General features: G+C 49.3%; 1 protein-coding gene across 2 annotated transcripts in view; it reads right to left on the bottom strand.

The window, feature by feature from the left end:
• The window catches only part of CEP68 (centrosomal protein 68), a 26520-nt gene extending 3928 nt beyond the window's left edge, over nucleotides 1-22592 (bottom strand). Inside the window, exons 1-6 of one of the 2 annotated variants that reach the window (XM_043603517.1) lie at nucleotides 22440-22592; nucleotides 11481-11886; nucleotides 8345-9871; nucleotides 6121-6243; nucleotides 3623-3719; nucleotides 140-309 (exon numbers count right to left, since the gene is read on the bottom strand). In XM_043603517.1, the coding sequence (XP_043459452.1) occupies nucleotides 140-309; nucleotides 3623-3719; nucleotides 6121-6243; nucleotides 8345-9871; nucleotides 11481-11843 (2280 nt within the window). In that variant the 5' untranslated portion in view covers nucleotides 11844-11886; nucleotides 22440-22592. The remainder of the gene's footprint in view (nucleotides 1-139; nucleotides 310-3622; nucleotides 3720-6120; nucleotides 6244-8344; nucleotides 9872-11480; nucleotides 11887-22439) is intronic. The other variant, XM_043603518.1, reaches the window with a different exon arrangement.

The raw sequence follows: 22592 nt of genomic DNA, 5'->3' as shown, positions 1-22592 counted from the left end.
TCTAGCATCTCATTGTTTCAGTCACTCTTGGTTCAACAGTCTTCCAAGAGACAGTCAACCTTTAGAGCAGGAGCTCTGTACCCTCACCTGGCACTGGGGTCCAGTGGACACGTTTTCTTCTCTCGGGTTGCCTACTCACCAGACTAATCCCCTTCACGTCGGTGCTCCTGTGTGCCACTGGTGTGTCAGGGATGAGGGTGCAGCCAGCCAGCATGTCCAGGGAAGCTAAGATGGCATCATACAGGCGATCTGCATGGCTCTCCAGCTCACTGGGCTGCTTCGAGATCCTCCCGAGGACATCCTTTAACACTAACAAATGAGGTTCAAAGCATTTAGGCCCAAAAAAAAACCCCAACACCCAACATGTAAGCGTGTTTTGGAAGAATCATATATAAGGGTGCAGTGTTTTACACAAAACAGGAACGTGGCAATAGTTTCAGGATGTCCACTCTTTTTAACGGTGACTCTCTAGGGACTGCTGTTTGTTGCGCTGGAGAATCTGTGGTGTTAACTTATGATTAAAGCGGAGCAAAGAATCTCACTGGCTTCACTCTGGATTTACGTAATTCACCAAAAGGCACAGAAACAGGGTGCTCCGGTGACTGGTTATCATCCTCTGACCTTTAGAGTTAAGACACAGGGCACATCCAGACCCTACGGGGCAGGAGGCTTAAATGAGACGAAACGATATGCCAAGATTAGGACACTGGGCCCCGCTGCCAGGTTCCTAACAGCTTCTACTGGCTGGGGAACTGTTACTTGGCATGTATGCAGCTAGTCTGGGAACGTATTTGGGAATGCTCGTGAACCTTTTGTGGGCCCTAAGCGAAGAGACTTCAAAAGAAAATTACCTGAAAGCAGGCTAAGTAAGACAAGAAGTTAGTAAGGCCAAGATTTCCTCCCACAGGCCAAGTGTTCATTTGCGGAAGGGATAGGCTAGGTTCAGAGTGCATCACACACAGCAGGCTTGTTTTTCTCTGAGAAACCTTATTTCCTTTGTGAAACACAAAGGCTGCTTTAGCTTCCTGAGCCTTTATCAGCTGTGTTAACACTCTCTCTGGTTTCCTGCTACAGCTGCAACATCTGCCAGCAGCGGAAGGGAAAGGGGAAGCTGCGTATCTGCAGGGGATGCTGGCAGACGGGTGCCAGGAGAAGGGACATGGGCTCGCTGTGCCGAGATCAGGCCCCCGGGGAAGCCACATGAGTGCCGTGTCATCTGGGCGGAGTGCCGTCCTGGCGAGGCCTGGCGGAGGAGTGCGGCCAGGGTGCACGGTACAGCTCGTCTGTAAGAACGACTGGGCTGGATTTTCCCCTCCAGACCTTTGCTCAGTCCTCCTGTGTGTTTGTCAGAATTCGGGGACCTTTATTTTCTTTTCTAAACATTTATCTTAGGATGTTAGAGTATTTGGTTGGGGCCAAGTAAAAGGAAAGCTGGGAGTAAGAATGAAGTAATCTTTCCCAGTAAGACTTTCCTGTTTTAATTAAACACATACACACAGGAGCCTGAATCGTCACCGCTAAGGAGTGTGGGCTCCAGAAAGGACTGGCGACACGGGCACCCAAGCACTGAGGCTAAGCGCAGCGAAAAGCCAGCTGCCCACAGGGAGGCCTCGGCAGGAGGCTGAGACGGACATTTCGGAGGGGGAGTTAGTTTGGTTCTTGTCCCTACAGTTGCACTGGTGATTGCAGAAGGAAGCAGGCCGTGAAACTGGGTAGGAGTGCTTGTGCCCAGGCTCTATGGACTCTGGAGGTGCGTCCCACACATAGCTGGAGAAACCCTGTGCACGTCTAGGGGAACTTGTGATGTTCACACGACACCAAAGTTCCTCATTAGTCCAAGCCAAGGACGGGACGGGCAGTGTGTCCATCTTAAAGAGCCTGCGCATGTATCTGAAAATCACAGAAACCCCAAATGCCTTACTTTGGCAGTAAAATACCTTTAGACTCCTTTTGAGACAAGGGCAAAGTGAAATGTTATTACAGATTAAGCACCAAGAACTATTACTGGATTGGTTTTTAAATGAAGGTCAAAGAACCTGTAGTTTTTTAAGAGGCCCACTGTTCCATGCGGCCTCTGGGAGAGTTTCCTGGTATGGAGGGCTTTCCCTTCCTGCTCAGGCCCCTGCACTTCCAGACACAGCAGCGGGGGAGTCGGCAGAAAGGGGTTTGAGCCAGGCTGCCACTCCTTGTGTGGTCTCAGGCAAATTCACAACTCCGAGGTGAGAGTAAGAAGAGTACCTATCTCACGAGGCTGGGATTAAATGGGGAAAAAAAATTGGTACATTAACTACTTCACAGTGTCTGGCACACAGTGTTCAGCACGATGCTGATGTAACTACACGCAGCAGAGGAGGCTGGCATACTGAATTCTGCCCCAGTAAAACCCAAAAAACCCTAGTGCAAGAGCCAAAACAAAGGCCTCCTGAGGGCAGGGGATTGCCAAGGGCTCACATAATTCACACCGGATAATCCCCGCTAGAAATCCTTCAGTAGTTCCCTGTCCCATTGAAACCCTTCTGCCTGTTCACAGCTTTCAACCCTGGTCATTTTTCTCCCCAGGGGAAGAAATGTCTGGAGATATTTTGGGTTGTCACAACTGGAGAGGAGGTGCTACTGTTCTATAACGGCCAAAGGCCAGGGATGTTGCCAAACATCCCGCAACACACAGGACAACCCTCCTCACAAAGAAAGTATCATGTGGCCCAAGATGTTGATAATGCCCAGGTCGAGAAACCACCCTATACCACCTGCCTAACACGAACCCACCGCTGCTGGTCAGGACAGTGCCACCTCACTCCCTCTAGAGCCCGAGGGCCCCGCCCAGCTTTGACAATGTGGTCTGTTCCCGGGATAAACCACACCTCACTCCAAAACTGAGGCATAATCTACATGGGCTCTTTTAGCTCTTGGTTGTTTCGTCTTCTAGGAAATGAGGGGCTGCTTTGGCGATCCATCAGTTCTCTTTAAAGCTAGCATTCCCCACCTCATCCTCCCCATCCCATCTGCCCTCAGCAAGAGCAAGGCCGACTGTAAATCCTTGCACCCTGCAGGCTTAGGCATACTCTTAATGTCTGTGACCTCACATTTTCCTAAGTGGGGAGTCCATCCTACAGAATGAACTTGAGCTTACTTGGTATACCACTATCCACCTGTCCCTCTCTCTCATCAATTCACTTCTTCCCTTAGTCTGCTCCCTTAGAACAGACTGACTGCTCTCAGATGCTGAAACAAGTCTCCTTCAAGGCAGAACACAAAGCAGATAACCAGAGAGGGGTCCAGCCTGTGCTGGGATAGGAGCGGAACCCCTGAGGGCTCCCTACTGTGTATATCCTACCAGAGAACCAAAGACCGCTGGATTAAAACCAGCACTCCTGCGCAGGTCACTACCAGGAAAAGGTAAAAGTGTGTCACTCTTGCAGGCTCCACGCCTTCTACTCAACTTACCTTTCTGACCGTGACTGGTTCCCCCTGTGGCCGTGGGGCAACGACAGTGGGAGGGCCGCAGCCACAGGAATCTATGGCAGTTGGGGGAAGGGGGGTCTTTACCAGTGACAGTGTGGCTCCCTGGACCTGCTGCCGAGGGATGGAGCGCGGGCTCAATTCAAATCTTCAAGCATCTCACCTGGGGTGTTATCCAACAGGCACTGAAGAAGAATCTCCCCTTTCTGTAAGACACTCTCAGTCAGGGACTGGTGTTCATCTATATCTTTCTTAAATTGCTTAAAGCATATGAGAAAAATAAAGAAAAAAAGCTTCGTTACTATTGTTCTATAAAACTTACTCAAAATGATCCTCTGCAAAGGTAGTTCCATTCCCCTCTAACCTGGAAGACAAACCCACTCGATCTTCAGAATTCCCCAAGTAAACAGTACATTAGTTTAACTCTCCCTTCTTTGATTCTTTGAACCCAAAATAAATACAGAGTCAATCTTTTCTTTTGTTTACAGTCTGACAAAAGAGTTTCCTTTTCCCTGGCAGAGCCTGGTTCATGAACAGATTGGGGGGCAGGGGTTCTTTTTGTTATACCTCACTGGGTTTTCTTTAAACTCACAACTCGCTATGGGATTCTCAAAACACAATGTCTTCTATTCTAACGGACCTGGGAAGTGAGAGCCACGTAAGAGGTGCCTCGACCCACTTCTTCCCGGAACGTCCTACTCTGTGCAGACCTTGGGCCTTGGGGAAGGCATCAGGGAAGCTGTGAGTCTCCCAAGTAGCTGACTTTTTTTCTCCTCGTGGGTACCAAGCCTTATTATAGCCGACTGTTTTGATGTTCCTTTAACGCTAAGACGTGTAAAGTCCATGACAACCTTTAGTACAGGGTACAGAACTTGGTGGTTCACATTCTCAAGTTATCATTTTACTCTTGGATTTAACCATATTCTTTAGTTTTCTTTTGCCCTAATACCTATGCTGATTATTTTATTCTTTAGTATTCTCTAGCTTATATGCTGCCATAAACCTACTGTGTTAAGACAGAGAGTGAGACAGAGTCACAGTAACAACATGTGGACACACACAACACTTGCTTGTATGAGCTACTAAGCGGGGGGGGCGGGGGTCAAGGCAGCTCATACATATTCATGAGTCATGCACCATTCTGTGTGGGGAAGGGGCTGACAGAGCTGTCGTGCTTTATGACGCAGCTGTGTGGTGACACAAGAGGGACAGTCTTCACTGACTTGTGAGGGTTAATTCCCAGCTCAAATCTCAGTTCTACCCACAAAACAAGACAGCTGTTCTGGCCAGCCTGGAAGGTGAGGCAGAGAAGGACAGTGAGGGATACAATGGAGGGAATGGACTTGTTCTACTTGGCACTTGCTCTGACGGGGATGGGGCCAAGGCACTCTGGAGAGACCACCCAGATAATTCTGAGGGCAACTTCCAGGCAGTTTCCTCTCCCCACAGCGGTACTGCCCCTGGACCCCCAAGGGGTGAGCCCTGCTCAGCTACACAAGCACACTCAGGTACTGCGTGCAGAGGGCGCTGTCACACTCGGCCTTCTCCTCCTCCCTCCTGCACACTCTGGGCAAGGAACTCAGGGCCACCTCTCTCCACACAGCAGGAAGTAGCACTCCCACTAAGGCAGGACAGCTGGCCACCCAGTCGAGGCCCCTCCCTAAAGGGAGCCGGAACACCAAAGGCCTATCCTCCCTCCCGCCAGGATGTGCCGGGGGGCTGGGTTGGTGCTACTCTGGCTGAGGCAAGGGTCAATAACATCTTCCTCTGAAGGCACTTGATTACGTTACAGAAATTCAAAAAACTGTCTCAGAAAACCCCTTCTAGACTAGCATCAGGCTCAGACCACAATTCCTAACTACCTCTGCTCCTTCAGAAGAGGTTAAAAATGCTTGGCCAACCAGACAGTGCTACGGGCCTCTGGGTAGTTCAGTCAAGGTTAATGTTATACTTTGCATAACTATATAATTTATCCTCCAATTCAGAACACTTCTGAGAATGAAGGGGGACCTGTTGATAATTATTCTAGAACAGGCACAAACTATCATTCCAGATACACCTGATCTAAAGTCAAATGAACCAGAACATACAGAGACGTTAAAAATAACGGAACCTTAATGAAAAAGAGGCAAAAAAAAAACCCCAAAACCAAAAAACCCCAAAACAAAACACACAGAAGCAAATTCCAGTCAGTGCTTTCCAAAAGAACTTTCTGTGATGATGGAAATGTTCTATCTGCATTGCTCAATATGGTAGTCACTAGACAAATGTGATGCCCAGACACTTGTGATTGTATCTAGCGTAACAGAAATAGGAATCTTTAATTCTACTTCATCTGAAGAGCCACATGTGACTGGTGACTCCATGACTAGTGCAGATCTATACTTAATCCCTGAGACATTTGGAAAATTACATTACAAATCATCCCTAAGGATATTAGAGGATGAATAGGTTTTCTCCAAACTCTTCTTGGCCTGGGAGAGAACTCCTACATTTTGCAGTTTTTCAACAAAAAGAATTTGGAAAGGACCTCTGACTAGATTTCAGGTAGAACAGTCAATTGCGCCATAACATACCGAGTATCAGTTATTTGAGCTTTTACTTTGTAATCAAGTACTTAGCCACCACCCTGGTGGCTAAGAAGCCAGGACCACATATTACCCGGTAAAGCTGCAGAGAAGACTTGAGACCTGTAAGATTGGACTTGGATGGAATCAGGTGGTCGGTGACATCTGCTATGTTATACAGCCAGCGGATCAGCTCTTCCAGCTGACAGCAGAATGTCTGTAGGCAAATAAAAGAACACATGGTGTTACTGACCAAACTGCTGTTTACATTTTCAATCCAGGGGATGCTAGGAGAAAGAACTGCACTTTGCTGGAGTGTTCCCTCACTTGAGGGGTCACTCCCCTCCCTCCCCCCAACCTGTTCCCACCCTGACTCCAGACCTCCGCCAGCACAATATGAAGAGCCCCACCTTGGCTGTCTCCCCTCAGCCTTCGTGACAGCAAAAATGACAGGCTAAGAAAAGCCTGCTCTGCACGTGAGAAGAGAGCAGCTAAGGGGAGGGGCCGTGGACGGGGAATGGCCCAAAAGCATGCCAACCATGGAAACCAATTCTCGAGTGAGCACCAGTGCTAACTTTGTTAACTGTCCCTGAGGAAAACAGAAGATAATGACTATAATCGTGACTAACTTGAACCTATGGCAGGAAACCAAGTGAATTACAACTGCTCGTCCCTGTTCTATTCCCACAATGCCCAGGGCACTTGGCTCCTAGACTCCTGCTGGCCACTCACCCTAGGGAGGCTGTGAGCCAAGCACTTTGCCTCGCAGTATTTCAGTCTTTTATCACAAAAGAGGCACATGCTAACATCTGTCCTACCTGCTTCATGGGACAAATGGAAACATCTACTGCATTGGCTCATGGGTTCAAGGTTTTCCAGCCACCTGTGCTGCTGTGTGTGTGCAGTGTCCATGCACTCACCCAGGACACAAGGCCGTATGTGGGACTCTCCATGTGCAGAGAGCCACATACCTGAACGTCCTAGTGTCAGGAACTATACAAAGCCCTCAACAAGAATTATTTCACATAGGGGCGCCTGGATGGCTCAGTCGGTTAAGCATCCGACTTCAGCTCAGGTCATGATCTTGCAGTTCCTGAGTTCGAGCCCTGCATGGGGCTCTGTGCTGACAGCTCAGAGCCTAGAGCCTGCTTGGGATTCTGTCTCCCTCTCTCTCTGCCCCTCCCCCACTCGCACTCTGTGTCTCTAAAATAAACATTAAAAAAAAAAAAAAAGGTTTCATTGTAATCCATACAACATCCCTGAGAGGCAAGGCTCCACATTTTACAAATGAGCAAACTCAAAAGACTAAGCTGAAATTCCAAATATGGCAGTGTTATGATTGAAATTCAGATCTGCCTGATGCTGACGACCCCATTCCACAGGGTATTAATTCTATCGCCAGAGAGTCATGAGTCCACAAGAGGTTTGGTGATCAAAATGTCTTAGGAGGGGCGCCTGGGTGGCTCAGTCGGTTGAGCGCCGACTTCGGCTCAGGTCACAATCTCGCGGTCCGTGAGTTCGAGCCCCACGTCGGGCCCCTGTGCTGACAGCTCAGAGCCCGGAGCCTGTTTCAGATTCTGTGTCTCCCTCTTGCTGACCCTCCCCCGTTCATGCTCTCTCTCTGTCTCAAAAATAAATAAATAAACGTTAAAAAAAAAAAAATGTCTTAGGAAACAGTACATGAAGTGACTCTAACTCCGAAGTGCCACCACTTTATCAAACTGAAGCTCTGAGAAGTCCTGCAGTCAAGAGAGCCATTTACCGGGGCGCCTGAGTGGCGCAGTCGGTTAAGCGTCCGACTTCAGCCAGGTCACGATCTCGTGGTCCGTGAGTTCGAGCCCCGCATCAGGCTCTGGGCTGACGGCTCGGAGCCTGGAGCCTGTTTCCGATTCTGTGTCTCCCTCTCTCTCTGCCCCTCCCCCGTTCATGCTCTGTCTCTCTCTGTCCCAAAAATAAATAAACGTTGGAAAAAAAAAAAGAAAGCCATTTACCATTGTTTAGTTCAGACAATCGAGCCCAGACCTTTTTCGTGCAGAATACCTCTTAATCCTCAAGGTCAAGAGCTCTAGGAAGCAGCCAGGAGTAATGGTTAAGCTTAGGCTCCAGCCCTTGGGTGGGCAAGTTACCTACCCCTTCAAGGCCTTTCTCCCAACTGTGAAACAACAATAGTCCTTATCGGGCAGAGGGGTGAGAATCAAGTAAACTAAGGCACAGCACAGTGCCCGGCACATGTAAGTGCTCAAGGTCACTAAATTTGATTCCCCGTGCACTGGCAGAAGAGCTCCCTCTAGGCAAAGCCTCTCGAATGTGGAGTTTACCTTCACACACTGCACGAGTGATTCTTTTCCAGGCTCTCCTTTCCCAGGAGGCTGCCCTGCAGCATCTAGGTCTAAGAACGCATGCCGATCCCACACAGCTGGCAAAGAAGAGTGTGCTCTCAGGGGTCCAGAGGAGACTCCCAGGGCCTGGCTGTTCCCCAGACCGCCTTCCCCTGCAGAGCCCCTTGCATGGATGAAGGAGCAGAGCAAACGGTGGTTCTGGCCCTCAGGGCCCCTGGACCCTCTGAGGGCAGCCTCAGAAGGAAGCTGGCTTTGGCTAGAGTCCGACGGGAGGGAAGCTGGCCCATCGCTGTCTGACACGTCGAGGGAGGTCTGCCCTTCGGCAGCCCCCGTGGGCAGGGTTACCAAGGTGGGGATGGAACCTAGATGTGAAACCAGACTAGAAACCTGCGTCAGCCGAGCGGGCAGGGCAAGATACTCGTCATCACTTTCCACCTCCTCTTCTGGTTTCCATCCAGATTCTGTGCAGGCAGGATGCCAGACACCCTGGCTGGCTCCCTTCTCTCTCTCTGTCCTGGGCAAGGGCCACCCTCTCTCCCATGTCCTCTGCTGGGGAGAGCCCGCCTCAGGGTGCTTGCCCATGTACCCAAGCCAGGCCTTCACACCCCTCGGGGCTGGCTCTCTGCTCTCCCAAGGAGCATCCCTACCCCCCGGGGCTCTGGGGGTAGATGTGAGCTGGTTACAAGACGCCAACCCCACACTGCCCTGCTTCTGGGGTATGCCAGAGGACCACTGCCTAAGGCTTGGATCTCCGGGCCTAGAGAATGGCAGGGCAGAGGCCTCTGCTGATGGGCAATTCTGGGAGCCATTAGTGGGTGACTTCAGGGTGCTCGCGGGGGAAACAGAAAAGCTATCCAGGTCTACACCTGAGTCCTGCAGCACAGGGTCAGCCAGCACGTGGTTGTCAAGGTGCTTTGGGAGGTGAGGCTTGGGCCTGAGTGGGTAAGTATAGTCCAGCAGGTCTTCGTACTCTTTATTCGGGTTCCAGAGTGGGGAGTGGCGGTCAGGGGAAGGAGGTAAGGAGTCTGGAAGCACACAGGCCCAGTACTCGGCCTGGAAGGAGAGGCGCCTCCTGCCTAGCCCAGGAGCATCAACCCCAGAGGACGCAGGCTGTGGTGACCACTGGAGCCGTGGCCCTGACCCCACAGAGGGGGCTGAGTGGGGCATGGCCAGCTCCAGGGAGGATGAGACCTTGGCAATGGAGCAACTCTGAGGTTCCGCCTTCTCCTGGTGACCCTGGAGACTGCTGCCCGGGGAGGAGGCAGAGACGCTGCGGCTGGAGAACTGAGGAACAGCAGTCCCTTGGCTCACCACAGACCTCCATCTTGTCGGGAAAGGGAAACCTGAGCTGTGAGGCTGCTGGCTGAGGTCCAGCGCCCGTGGCGACTCAACTGGGGACGGGTCATCTTCGGTATCAGCATCATGTCCTGAGCAGAGACCTGTGGCTCTGGGAACAGTAAGAGTCTGAGGTAGCTCCTCTGAGGCAGAAAGCCTGGTCTCCTCCATCTGTAACGACAGAGGGAAGAAAAAGCAGTCAAGTAAAAGCAAGCAAACCAAATTTCGTTCTTAAAGGACAACTTTGGAATGTTCCTTGGGGGCCTAGACGATATTCAGGAAAGGTCTTGAAATTAGAGTCTGCTATCCGATGCAAGAACCGGACAGCGTGCGGCTAGTGTCCGGCACGGAAACTCCGCGTGCTCCGGGAAGCAGACTGCCCTCCCCAAATTGATCTCGCCCTCTGGCCTCCATGCAAGCAGAGAGCAGGTGCAACTACGACAGCTCTGTCGTGCTACGGAGCCCGCCACCTAACTTCTGAGAAGCGCCTCCCGGGCAGAAGAAACCTCTGACTGTGTGAAGGAAACATCCAAACCAACGGGCAGGCGATCCACCAGGCTCCGCTCACACCTGCGGGAACTGAACGCTGGCAAAGCGAGTCACGCGTTTCAGCCTCTTCCCTCTGAGTTTTTAATCTGCTCAGCGAAGAACCTGCTCCCGGGGGAGGCGGGATAGCACACCCGTTAAAGACGTGGGCTTTGGAACCAGACAGACTCGATGCCAACCCCTAACTGCCACCTTCCAGATGTATGACTTTGGGCCTCACTTCCCTCATCTGTAAAACGGGGATGGTAACGGTACCACTTCCTCAGGACGTGAGGATTAAAGGAGCTCACATGTGAAAAGCACAGGGTAAGAGCTCAACAAACAACAGGTACTACAACAAGCAGCCCATTTTTAGTAAGCTCACAAAATAGCCCATTTCTATGTTCGCTTATGTGCTTCCTGCCTCACTGAATCTCTCACGGGTGCCCTGAACTTCCCACCACCCCTGGTTCCCAGGCAGATGGGTCCAGTTTCTGTTTTCTCCCAGACAGGCATACTCAGAGCATCCTCACAGGACAGAACTGCATGGGGCAGTATTCAGCAGCCGAGGCCAGAGTGATACTAAAGAGATCAAAGCCATTCCATGGAAGGCCTTGGCAAGCAGAACATAACAGGATGCCAGAGCCGGAAGGGACAGATCATTCAGGTCACCTTCCCAAGGCCCTCACCTTTCTGAGGGCCTGAAAGACTTGGTGATACGTCTGAGGTCACAGAGTCAAGGAGGACTCCTTGAGCCATGTGACTCGTACTAGGCAAGGCTTCCCTGCAGTCAGGGAGGTGCAAGAAATTCTTCCCCAAGGACGGTGCCACCTACTACGGGGGCTCCAAGCCTCTGCCAGGTTCCTTGGGTCCCAGGGGATCCAGTCTCGGAGCCCACAGCCCTGGACCCAAGTCTCCTCAGGGCTCCCCCTGAAGACTTCAGATCATCAAGTCAGAAACAAGACACGGCCCCGTGGTCTAGCCCTCTGGGCAATAGATCTTGGCCATAGCATCCCCAGTCTTCACAAGGTCAACAGTCACACTTTTGAGGAACAGGAGACACTGTGGACAGAGTCCCCAGGGCCCAACTCTCCAGGTGAGCCTGTAAATCAGAAATCATCACACCCAGACTCCCTTAAGTCCCCACCTTGTACAGAAGCTGGGAAAGCAGGTAAGAGGGTGAGAAGAATGCTAGAACATACTGCCAAATGACCACATTAGTTAAATCTAAAGTCCCGTTTGCCTTATTACCTACCTGGCTTTCCACAGAGTGCAAAAGGTCTCCAGTCCCCGGGCCAGCAGAAGGAAGCAGGCAACCAAGAGCAGGCTTAGATCTACCAGCTACTGGCTCCCTTCTGGTGTTGTTGGCCTGTGGCTGGTAGGCTCCAGAGGGGCTGGGGCCAGCCCTGTCACAGCAGGCAGGGGCAGGTAGCCCCTCTGTTCCCCACACCGGGGATGCAAGCCCGCCCTCAGCTTCCAGGTGTGGTGGCTGCTCCTGCTCCCCGCTCGTGAGCCCTGGGGTGTCCACTTCCTGCTCCCTGCAGCTCCACTGCCCATAGGACAGGGCCTTGGTGTCTGTGGGGGCCTCCACCTCCGCCTTTTCTTCTCCCAAAGCCATTGAGATGTCACTAGGTCAGTGTTCCCCTGAGGCCTTCAGCTCTCTACAAAATGGGAAAGGAAAAAAAAAAAAAAAAGATGTATTTTCTGCATCTGTGTCCAGGAAACCTTGCTTTTTAATGATTAAGACAGACATTTGCACAGTGAAGGAAACCACCAATAAAAAGAAAAGGTAACCTACTGAATGGGAGAAGATATTTGCAAATCGTGTATCCTATAAGGGTTTAATATCCAAATATATAAAGAACTCGTACAGCTCAATACCAAAAAACCAAATGTGATTTAAAAAATGGGTAGAGGACCTGACTAGACATTTTTCAAAAAAAGACACAGATGGTCAATGGACTCATAAAAAGATGCTCAACGTCACTAATCAGAGAAATGCACAGCAAAACCACCATGACAGGGCCGCCTGGGTGGCTCAGTGAGTTAAGCATCTGACTTGATTTTGGCTCAGGTCATGATCTCATGGTTCCTGAGATGGAGCCCCCTGTTGGGCTCTGCACTGACACCAAGGAGCCTGCTAGGGATCCTCTCTCTCTCTCTCAAAATAAATAAGCAAAACATTAAAACAAACAAACAAACAAACAAAACAACCATGACACATCACCGCACACCAGTCAGAACAGCTAGAACAAAAAGGACAAGAAATAACGAGTGTTGGCAACAAGGTGAAGAAAAGGGAACCCTTGTGTAGTGTATGTAAATTATTGAAACTGGGGCAGCCACTGAGGAACATAGTATGGAGGCTCCTCAAAAAACTAAAAATAGAAGTACTATATGACCCAGTTATTCCACTTCTGGATATTTACTGAAGAAAACTGAAAACATTAATTTGAAAAGATGCATGCACGCCCATGTTTATTGCAGCATTACACGGAAACAACTTAAGTGTCCATCCACAGTGAATGGACAGAGAAGATATGGTGCATACAATGGAATATTACCAAGAATATTCAGCCATAAACAAAGAATGAGACTGTGCCATTTATGACAACATGGATGGACCTAGAGGGTATTATGCTAAGTGAAATAACTCAGAGAAAGACAAATACCGTATGTTTTCATTTATATGTGGAGTCTAAAAAACAAAACAACAACAAAAAGAAACGGACTCATAAATATAGAGAACTAGTGGCTGCCAGAGAGGTGGCGGGTGGGGGAGATGGGTGAAATAGATAAAGGGGATTAAGAAGTACAAACTTCCAGTTATAAAGTAAGTAAGTCACAGGGATGAAAAGCACAGCATAGGGAATATAGTCTATAATATTGTAATATAATCTATATGCTGAAATAATGTTGTATGGTGACCATACTTATCCACTTATCGTGGTAAGCATTTTGTTAAGTATACAATTGCTGAATCACTATGTTGTACACCTAAAACTAATATGTCAACTATATTTCATTAAAAAAAAAAATTAAGGACAACCTCTTTCCTCCCTCCCTCTCTCCCTTTTTTGGCCAAAGAAAAGAAAGAACAAATGGTGTCTATTTCCTCAGAAGAGAACACAGGTCTGGCTTTTCCTTGGCCCCAGAACCTTCCAAAGGGGATGCAGGAGCAAACCATTTTGTCCTCTGCTTTTATATGGCCTGTACCAGCCCCAGCACCAGGTGCCCAGGAGGGTCAATACAGGTCCAAATCAGAGACCAGGCTTAAATCCACATTTTCGTCCCTGTCCCTTTGGCCTAGTGCCACTGGGGTAAGGGGCCCGGCCTGGGCCCTCCCTGGGCCAGCCCCACGACAGTTCTTTTGCTGCAGTACTCCCATCAGCAGGCAGCTCTGGCCTGGCTCTGACCGCTCTGCCGTAGGGAACAGCAAGTCAGGGCAGGCTCGGGCCTTGGCTGAGCCCAGGGTCTTCATACAGTGCCTGCTTTTGCCTGGCAGAGGAGGCAGGACCCTCTCTCAAAGCACAGAAACCACATCCCAGGCGGTGGAGCAGGTAGCGATTTATTCCTGCCAGAGAGAGAGCAAGCAGCAACTCTTCTCCCACTAGCTCGGGTTATGATTAACTCGCACTGAGGGAAATCCAGGTGGGTGACAGCGGTAATGGCCACAAAGCATGCATGCATATGACAGTGAGAGCCCTGGGCCGGCTGGTGGGCAGGCAGGTGAGGGACAACCGGGGCGAGCACTCACGGGGGGAAGACAGAACCATCTGGGAGCTGAATGTGAAATAGGCCTGTTCCAGTAAGAGCTTCAGGGATTACAGACAGAGGCTAGCTCCCCTCAGCCTAACAGTATATGCAACAACTGCCCCTGGGGGCACCGGTGGACGGGGCCGGGCCAAAAAGCTGGAAGGAGGGAACGACTCCCAGAAGATTTGGAAGGGGAACAAGGGAAGCAAAAGTGCCCAGGATTTTGGCGGTCACCTGGAATGCACTGGGCGAACCTCAAAGCTAGAACCTGGACAAAAATAGCCTTGTTTCCTCAGAGACCAGGAGAAGCAGTGATAGCAAGAGGAGGTGCCAGGAGGAGCGGGGAAGGCGGAGGCTGAAGACTGGGGCTCATCCTGCTCAGCTTGCACACCGGGGAAACCGGGCGGGGCACAGTTATGTCTTCAGAACACCCCACCCGGTACTGGAAAAGGGTCCTACTCTGCTTGCCTGGGCACACGAGGCTCCAGACCCATTCGGAGGTGACTCTAAAGCAGAGCACACAATTCACATTGACTCTCTTCTCACAACCGCTGCATGGGGCAGAACAATTTTTTTGATAGGTAATCTGTGGATGAAATATAAAATGCACTGCAGATATAAGTCTCCTTCTGTCCTTGTCCCCATTCCTCACTGTAACAAGCTCCTGCATGATGCAGGGCATTAAGACAGTGCCTGGCACACGGAATGTGCTGTGGGTCAGCTGGTGCCAACAGTGTCATGGAGGGAGTGTAGGGCACAGAATCAGTGTAACAAGTCACCTTATAGGCAACAAAGGAGTCCAACAGAGAGAGAAAAAGCAGCCAATTTCTCATATAACTCAAGCAAAATATTTACTACTAGATACTCCCATAAAAACAGGTAAACAGTCTCATTAATTCTGTACATAGGTCTCTCACTGAGCTCTTGATGTACAAGTAAACACAACAATCTATTTCATCCTTCTCCCTCTTTACATAAAAGTAGCACTGTACAGGACACCCTGTTCAGAACGCTTTCTTTCCTTTTTTTTTTTTTCCTCTAAAACACACACACACACACACACACACACACACACAGACACACACAGTATCTTGGACATCTGTTCTCAACAATACCCAGAGAGCTTCCTCTTTCTTTTACATCACTGCCCAGTACCATATTCCACGTTAAAAGTGTCACTGTCCCTTTATCTGTGAATACTGGGATTATTTCCAATCTTTCCTTATTACAACCCATGCTTCAACGAACAACTGACCAAACAGAACCATCAAGGGCACACATCTCTTGCATGCATGCTAGCACGTGCACAGCAGAAACATCCAGAAGAAAAGCTGCTGAGGCGAAGGGTACCTGCACATACCTCGGCATACGTTACCAAGTGGCCCTCTAAGGCGTGGCATCAATTTATACCCCAACCAGCAGCATGCCAGAGTGAGTTTCCCAAGGGAGGCAGGTCCTCTTATCTTCCCTCACAGAGGGGAAGACAGACCAAGGCTCAGAGAGATTTAAATGCAGGACCGTGTGACTCCAGAACCCACACTCTTTCTGAACCATCAAAGGCAACAAGTTACAAAGCAGAGAAGTACATGAAGGAGGGAAGAGAATGACAGGACAAAGAGATGAGTGACCAAGTCCTGCTGCAACATGTTCATGGAGCCACATCCTCACCTTGTGGCTAGTTAAAAAACTACACATGAAGCTGTTGACAGGCAAATTCTGTTTTCACAACTAGAGAAATACATGGAGACCATGAACTGGGAAAATCTAACCTGTAGCCCTCAACTTCTACTGTTGCTCCATTCCTAGAAACTCTCTCAAAGGCTAGAGTCAGGCCTGATGGGTGACTAATTCTCCCTCCACTAAAAGGGTGTGGTCTTGCAAAGAGGGCTGAAATAAGATGATGCTGGGGCAAAAAAAGGGTGCAAATGATCGGTCTTTGTTTTGATGATGTAGTTTTAATTTGTCCTGTCTGGACCTCATTATTCAAAAAGAAGCTATCCATTTATTCTGGGGGGTTGGGATTGGTGAGCTAGAATTATAAGCTACTTAGAAGACACCCTAGGTAAGTTTCAAGTGTACAGACAAACCTGAACTAGGTTAACACTGTCGCCAGAGGCCCTTGAGCAACCAGGTAAGATGGTCTGAGATTGAATGATTTTCATGGAAACAGTACTTCATAAAAGGCAGGTTTATTTCCTCAGTCTGGATAAACAGTCTTTTCCTAATCTTACTTATTAATCTGCCTACCAAATCATGCTCTCCCCTTGGCTCCACAAGTTATGAGGAGACAGATACATGTGAAAGAAAAGATTTCAAAGTCTGTAAGAGTCAACCGGGATAGAAACAATCAGGGAAAACTGAAAGTGATGACTGTTGGAAGCAAAGGCATTTTTAAAACATCAAACATGATGAAGTGGCCTAGAAAATGCACAAGTTTTAGATTTCTGAGCCTCAACTCCATCCACGCTTGCCAGGTGGGCAGCTGTAATACTGCATGAAGGTCCAGCCCTCATTTCTATAGCTTCATTGCACATAATTTCTTCTAACTTTCTGGGGTGAGGACGGAGGTAGGGGTTCCACTTAGACACGTCCAATGAGAAGCAGCTTAACTCCTTTTCAAAGCACCCATTTCAAAGACCATTTCAAAATGGTCTGCTCTGGACCATGAATATGACTTGTGGTGTTGAACCAACACTGTCTCCCAGGTCAACAGCTTTACAAAACCTACTACTTACTCTGTGGGGGGCCTCCTTGCTCAGAGATAACTTCTCTTACAGAGTTCCTGCGAGCTAGCCGGCCTCCTCCCTACCAGGGAAGAACCACAAGGTCGGAATGAGTGCCTGGAGCCCTCTCGGAGCATAGACAACGAACAATGAATTCAACCCTCCATCTGAAAAATCTGTACATCCCAGAACTGCCCTGTCCTTGGCCAAACCAAGAGACAAACTACATAAGCTTCAGGATATTGTAGCAACCACCTGGACTCTATTAAAATTCTTCATTAGTCTCCGGCAGAGGCCATATGACCTACCAGATATATATAATTAGGAGTGATGTAGGCTTGGCATCCGCTTGCCCTACAGTAAAAATACGCTCATACGTCACGTATGTGGCAACGTTAACTCTGTAAGCCTGGACATCTGACCCTTCTCGTGCAGCCCTGTCACAGCTGCCAGGCCTTCCTCCCACTCACTCCCATCCAGGATGGACAAAGGAGGGCTGGGAATTAGGGGGGAGGGATGATGCCCCTCTCTTAACTAAACCATTCTGAGAGAGGAATGGTCAACCAGGGATCAATCCTCCTCCGATCAAAAAAAGACTACCTGCCAAAAAAAAAAAAAAAAAAAAAAAAAAAAAAGACTATCTCCAGGACTCATTAAATCACAACCTCCCTCTGAGATAATCTGATTTATACCAACTTTGCCAGGGAAGCTGTGTACAGGCAAGGCCCATCTCTATACCCAAGCACACAGCCAGCCACCTGTACCAGCCATGCAGACTACGTATTACTTGACAGAGCAAGCCCTACCAGTTTAGGGGCCAAAGGCTTCAAACTCCTTGTGTTTTCACAGGAGGCCACAGGTATAGGTGGCAAATGCCATGCACACATTGCGGCAGAATCTGGCCAGAGAACCAGACAAAGAGGCTCTTAGTACTATTGCTCTTTCCCTAAAAACATAAAAACTGCCCACAAGGAACAGGGGAGGGGGCGGGGTAGGATCCAACATCCTCAGGTTGTTGGAAAGCTTCTGGGGGAACTAATTTATGGGAGAAAGAAGCTTAAAGGCAGAAGCCAATCCAGGCGTGGGAAGCACCATGTTGGGGGTAAATATATATGTGGGGGAGGCCAACAAAAGGGGCAGTCACAAGAGGCCAGGGCCTGCCTCAGAGCGGGGTGGGTGCCAGGAATGCTGTGGCTTTGAGCCACAGGTTTGAGACTGGGAGGTCAACAGCCAAGAGCAACCGCCATTCTACCTGCTCCTTCCCTGGCTGCTGAAGACCCCAAGTCCCTTAGTCCTCCACACCGACCCTGTCTTTCCCTGTGGGGCAGGTCACCCTGAGCGCCGCGTCCACCTCCTTTGAAGGTTCAAGCCAAGTGAAAAGGAAGAAGAGGTTCAAAGCAATGGAGGGTAAACGTGTTTCCCGTGGCTTGGTAATGGGCTGATGCCATCCTCAGGATGCTCCGGCACCAGCAGCTCCTTTCTTTTTCCTCCTAGGGCGACTTCCCTCTGTTCTGCTTAGAGTTAGAGACAGTCCTCCAGGGCCTGAGGAGGAGCCACTGGCTCCCTCTAAATCAATTTGGTGGGAGGGCTGTGGCCAGGCTGGTCCCCTCACTTGCTCACTCACAGGCTGACTGGGACTACCAGATAGCCGTGCAGCAAGGCCAGTCTTCTAACTCTTCAAGCAGGTCTTCAGAAGGCCTCAAAAGAGATGCAACTACCACACCTACAAGGAGCTTGGCTGAGCTCCCAGCCTCCCGTCCACTGGAACGCAAGCTCTCTGGCCTCCTCCGCAAACTGTCCCCATCCAACAAAACTCAAACTACAAGGATGTGGAGGACTCAACATGTTAACAACCGTATCCTCTATTCCCACCATAGAGCAGGCAGAAAACCAGCTTTCCTGTAACAAAAATCTCTCCTGCTGTCTAAGGAAGCTGGCCCTGGCATACAGGGTTGCAGCTCCAGAGGCCACTGCTTTTACTGTCCTGGGCATTTTCTGTGAGGTAGTCAGGTCACATGTATGAAGACTGATAACAATGTCACTCACTGTACCAAAGGATCCTCTTTTGGAGAAACCACTGGAGAATTCTCTGGTCTCAGTAACAAAAACAACTGTTTCACTGAACAGCCAGTTTGTTTTCACTTCATAGGTATTGGCAAAACTGGTAAAATTTTCCTCTTTGCATTGACTACTAGGAAGCTCAGGGCCAAATCTGCAATCCTCCTCAAGCAAAAAGCTTAGGACAGAAAGGCACTCACCTTTTATACTATTCTCACTCCTGACTTCCTCCTACTTTTCTTTCAACCTATCTGCCTCAATTACTTTTATTGAAAAATCTTGTTCTACTGAAAGTACCTTGGAATGATTTCTCAAATCATTTTTTGGAACAAAATGTAACAATTGTTAAAAACAGGGGCGCCTGGGTGGCTCAATCGATTGGGCATCCTCCAACTCTTGATTTTGGCTCAGGTCATGATCTCACAGTTGTGAGTTAGAGCTCAGGCTCCACACCGAGTGTGGAGCTTGCTTGAGATTCTTTGTCTCCCTCTGCCTCCTCCCCCACTTGCATGCTCTAAAATAAAAATAAATAAATAAAATTAAAAATTAAAAAAGAATTGTTAAAAATAGAATAACATAATAGGAAAAAAAAGATCATAAATCCAAACCCATAAGGAAACATAATCTGTTTTTAGCAATACCTCTAAAAACCAAATGCAAGTACTTAATGTTAGTACCTTTCTACAAAGTGTGGTCTACAGACGAACAGTATGTGCATCACCTCAGAGCTTGTTGGGAATGTAGATGTTAAAGTTCCACCCCAGAGTCTTGGAATCAGAATTTGCATTTGAGCAAGATCTCAAGCGATTAGTAATGTTTCAGGAGCACCAGGTTAATCAGTAAGCCTGTTTCAGCAGGCTGGAAAGGAACCACTACAGTGGCTTTGTTACCATTCACTGAGTGCTTCTCTCTCTCTTTTTTTTTTTAAGGCTTTATTTTTAAGTAATCTCTACACCAAATGTGGGGCTCGAACTTACAACCCCAAGATCGAGAGTTGCATGCTCTACTGACTGAGCCAACGAGGTGCCCCAGTGATTGCCTATCTTATGCCAGGTACACTTGGGAAGGAAATTTATGATCCATGTCCTTAAAGTCTTTGCAATAGGACACTAGAAAAAGTTCACATCTGTGGCAGGTTTTTAATATAATAGCTAATTATAAGTATGTTACAGCTGGAAAGGCGTATCCAGAAAGAACCGTATTCCCTAGAAAAGATTCAAGATTCATTATGCCTACATTAAAAACAGAATCAGAGACCAGAATTCTCCTGTGATAGTTACAAGTGAAAAAGAGACAGCATTTGTCTCGATGACTCCAAATAATTTAAGAGAAATCCACACAGTTCAAGGGGACCTCCAGCTGAAAGGAAATGTACAACTTGGCCTGCTTCCTGCCCCCAGAAAGTGGTACAGGAAAACCTGGAAGTGAGGCAATAGCCCCTAGGGGTTGTATCTGCCACCTCTAGGTCTGGCAAACAGGTCTAAAGCCAATGAGAAGGCTTCTTCCACTTTTCACAGTGTCTGTGAACAACTTCAAAGACAGGAGACAGTTTCTTCATGTGAACAAAGTTCTAAGAAAAGAAGCCACCCCAAGTCCATCTCCACAAGCTCTGCCATTCTGGCTGAACCAATCATCCTGAAGATTTCCTGTTAGCCACAACAGGCCCCATCTGTTTTACTCCTCTGCTCTTACAGGACCATTCTGGGTATCAGACCACATTAAGAGTATATCAGCTACTACTGCAGTACTTGGCCAAGTTATTATCTGGCACTTCATCAATCTGTAGTGGGTGGTAAGGCTCTAAATGCATAACAGATAGTCTCCCGTGGAATTCTTTTGCTATGGGGGGAAAATCACGAAAGGCTTAAGGACTTTTTAAAATCAAGCCACAGATAAGGACTAAAAGGCAGAGAGACCCTGAAGGGTCAAGTACTATATAGATACTTAATACTAGTAAATCTATTGAAGTATCTGTTTATTTTTATCCTAACAACTGCTAACTGCTCCTGAACGTTTTCTTTGAGCCATGAACTATGCTAAGCACTTTATATCAATATCTTTTTTTTTTTTTTTGTACTATTTTTGAGAGAGAGGGAAGAGCATGGGAACCCCGGGAGGGGCAGAGGGAAAGAGAGAATATTAAGCAGGCTCCACACTCACTGTGGAGCCCTAGGCACAGCTTGGCCAAGGGCCCTGGGATCATGACCTGGGCTGAAACCAAGAGTTGGACGCTCAACCGACTGAGCCACCCAGGCACCCCTATGTCAATATCTTATTTAATCCTCAGAACCCATGGAGTAGGTACTATTATAATTCCTATCTTACAGATAAGGAAGCTGAGGCACAGAGAAGTTAAATAATGTATCCAGAGTTAGTAACTTGGCAGATAAAGCCTAATTTGACTTAAGAGAGCCAGAAGTCAACAGCTTCCCTAACCAGTAATAATAACTGGTCCAACAAATTAAAGGAATGAAAATTTTTGTTTTGTCAACTTTTGGCTACACTGCTGTTTTTCTGTTTTCTTTTGGCTTCATCCACTGAGTGTCTTCTCTGTTCCAAGCACTGTGCTAGGAGCTGACGAAACCACACGACTTGATGCTTGTAAAAAAAGAGGCAATAGAAGGTAGCCTAAAGGAACAAGAGATTATTAGCTGTGGGGTGGGGAAGAGCTTTAAAAGCTTTTCAGGGGAGGTGAAACGGAGTTCTTTGCTCTTTTCAGTACTGAGTGGTCTAGAATTGACCCAGGTGATGGAGGCAACAGGATGAGAAGTGGTGACCTGTACTTCTTTTAACCAAACCCTCGGCAAACTGATCTAGTACATTTTGCCTGGCATTTTAACAACATCCTTCCCACCCTAGATCTGGGAGCTGTTAGGGTATTTATGAATACAACGTATCATCGTGCAGGCCCCACTCCCCACCCCCACCCCCCCGAGGAATTCCCAGTGAGGTCCAATCTGTTCCCGCACTGGCAGGTTTCCGCTCATTTTTATTACAAACAATACACCGAACCCAACCAAATAATTACAAAGGGCCTGAGCATGTGCCTCCAGGCTGCTGAGAACACTTTTAGTGATGACAGCCGCAAAGGGTGGCCTTTCCAGGCAAAAAAGCAAGACATTTTGCGCTTTCCCCTCGGCAGCCGGGGGCTGCTGCATTCACGGCACCAAGAAAGCATCATTCGTCTCCATCTTTCTCGTGGGAAGGGCCGTGAGCTAGTGACAGAGGGTCTCGGCGTTAGCCCCGACCGGGAGCAGCGCGAGCCCCTTACTCCCTGGGCCCCGGCGAGCGCACAGGGTAAACAGCACACGCCCGGGAGAGGCCGCGAGGGAAAGTGAATTCGCCCTGGGCCAACCAGACGCGCAGCTGCTCGGACCGGAGGATAACGTGGACACGCGCGCCCCCTCGGCTCGGCCTCACCGAGCTCAGGCTTTTCCAACCCGGGCCTCCGGCCGCCGCGCCCCGCACCCGCCGGGCCGCCTGCAAAATGGAGGCGAAGGCAAGAGGCGCCCCTGCCCCCCCCCCCCCCCAGGGAGCCTTTGTGCCCTTCCCGGCGGGGGACTCGGGGCCCGGCGACGCGCCCAACCCGGCCTCGCAGACCTGGAGCGACCGCTGGGCAGAGGGTCCGGGCGAGCGGGAGCTGCAGAACCCCGACCCCCGTGCGGGAAGCTGCCTACCTTGCCTCAAGCGCTTCGGACTCCCTGACTGGGCCTGCGGCGCCAGCAACGCGACGCTGCGGCCCCGACGCGGGGGTCCCAGGTGGAGACCGAGGCCCTCACGCCCGAGCCCGCTACGCCCGGGGCGGGACCGAGCCCCGGCCACGCCCTTCG

The sequence above is a fragment of the Prionailurus bengalensis genome, chromosome A3 (genome assembly GCF_016509475.1).
Source record: "Prionailurus bengalensis isolate Pbe53 chromosome A3, Fcat_Pben_1.1_paternal_pri, whole genome shotgun sequence".
Taxonomy (NCBI): Eukaryota; Metazoa; Chordata; class Mammalia; order Carnivora; family Felidae; genus Prionailurus; species Prionailurus bengalensis.
The sequence above is the reverse complement of the archived record's forward strand: the minus strand, read 5'-3'. Positions and strand labels throughout refer to the sequence as shown.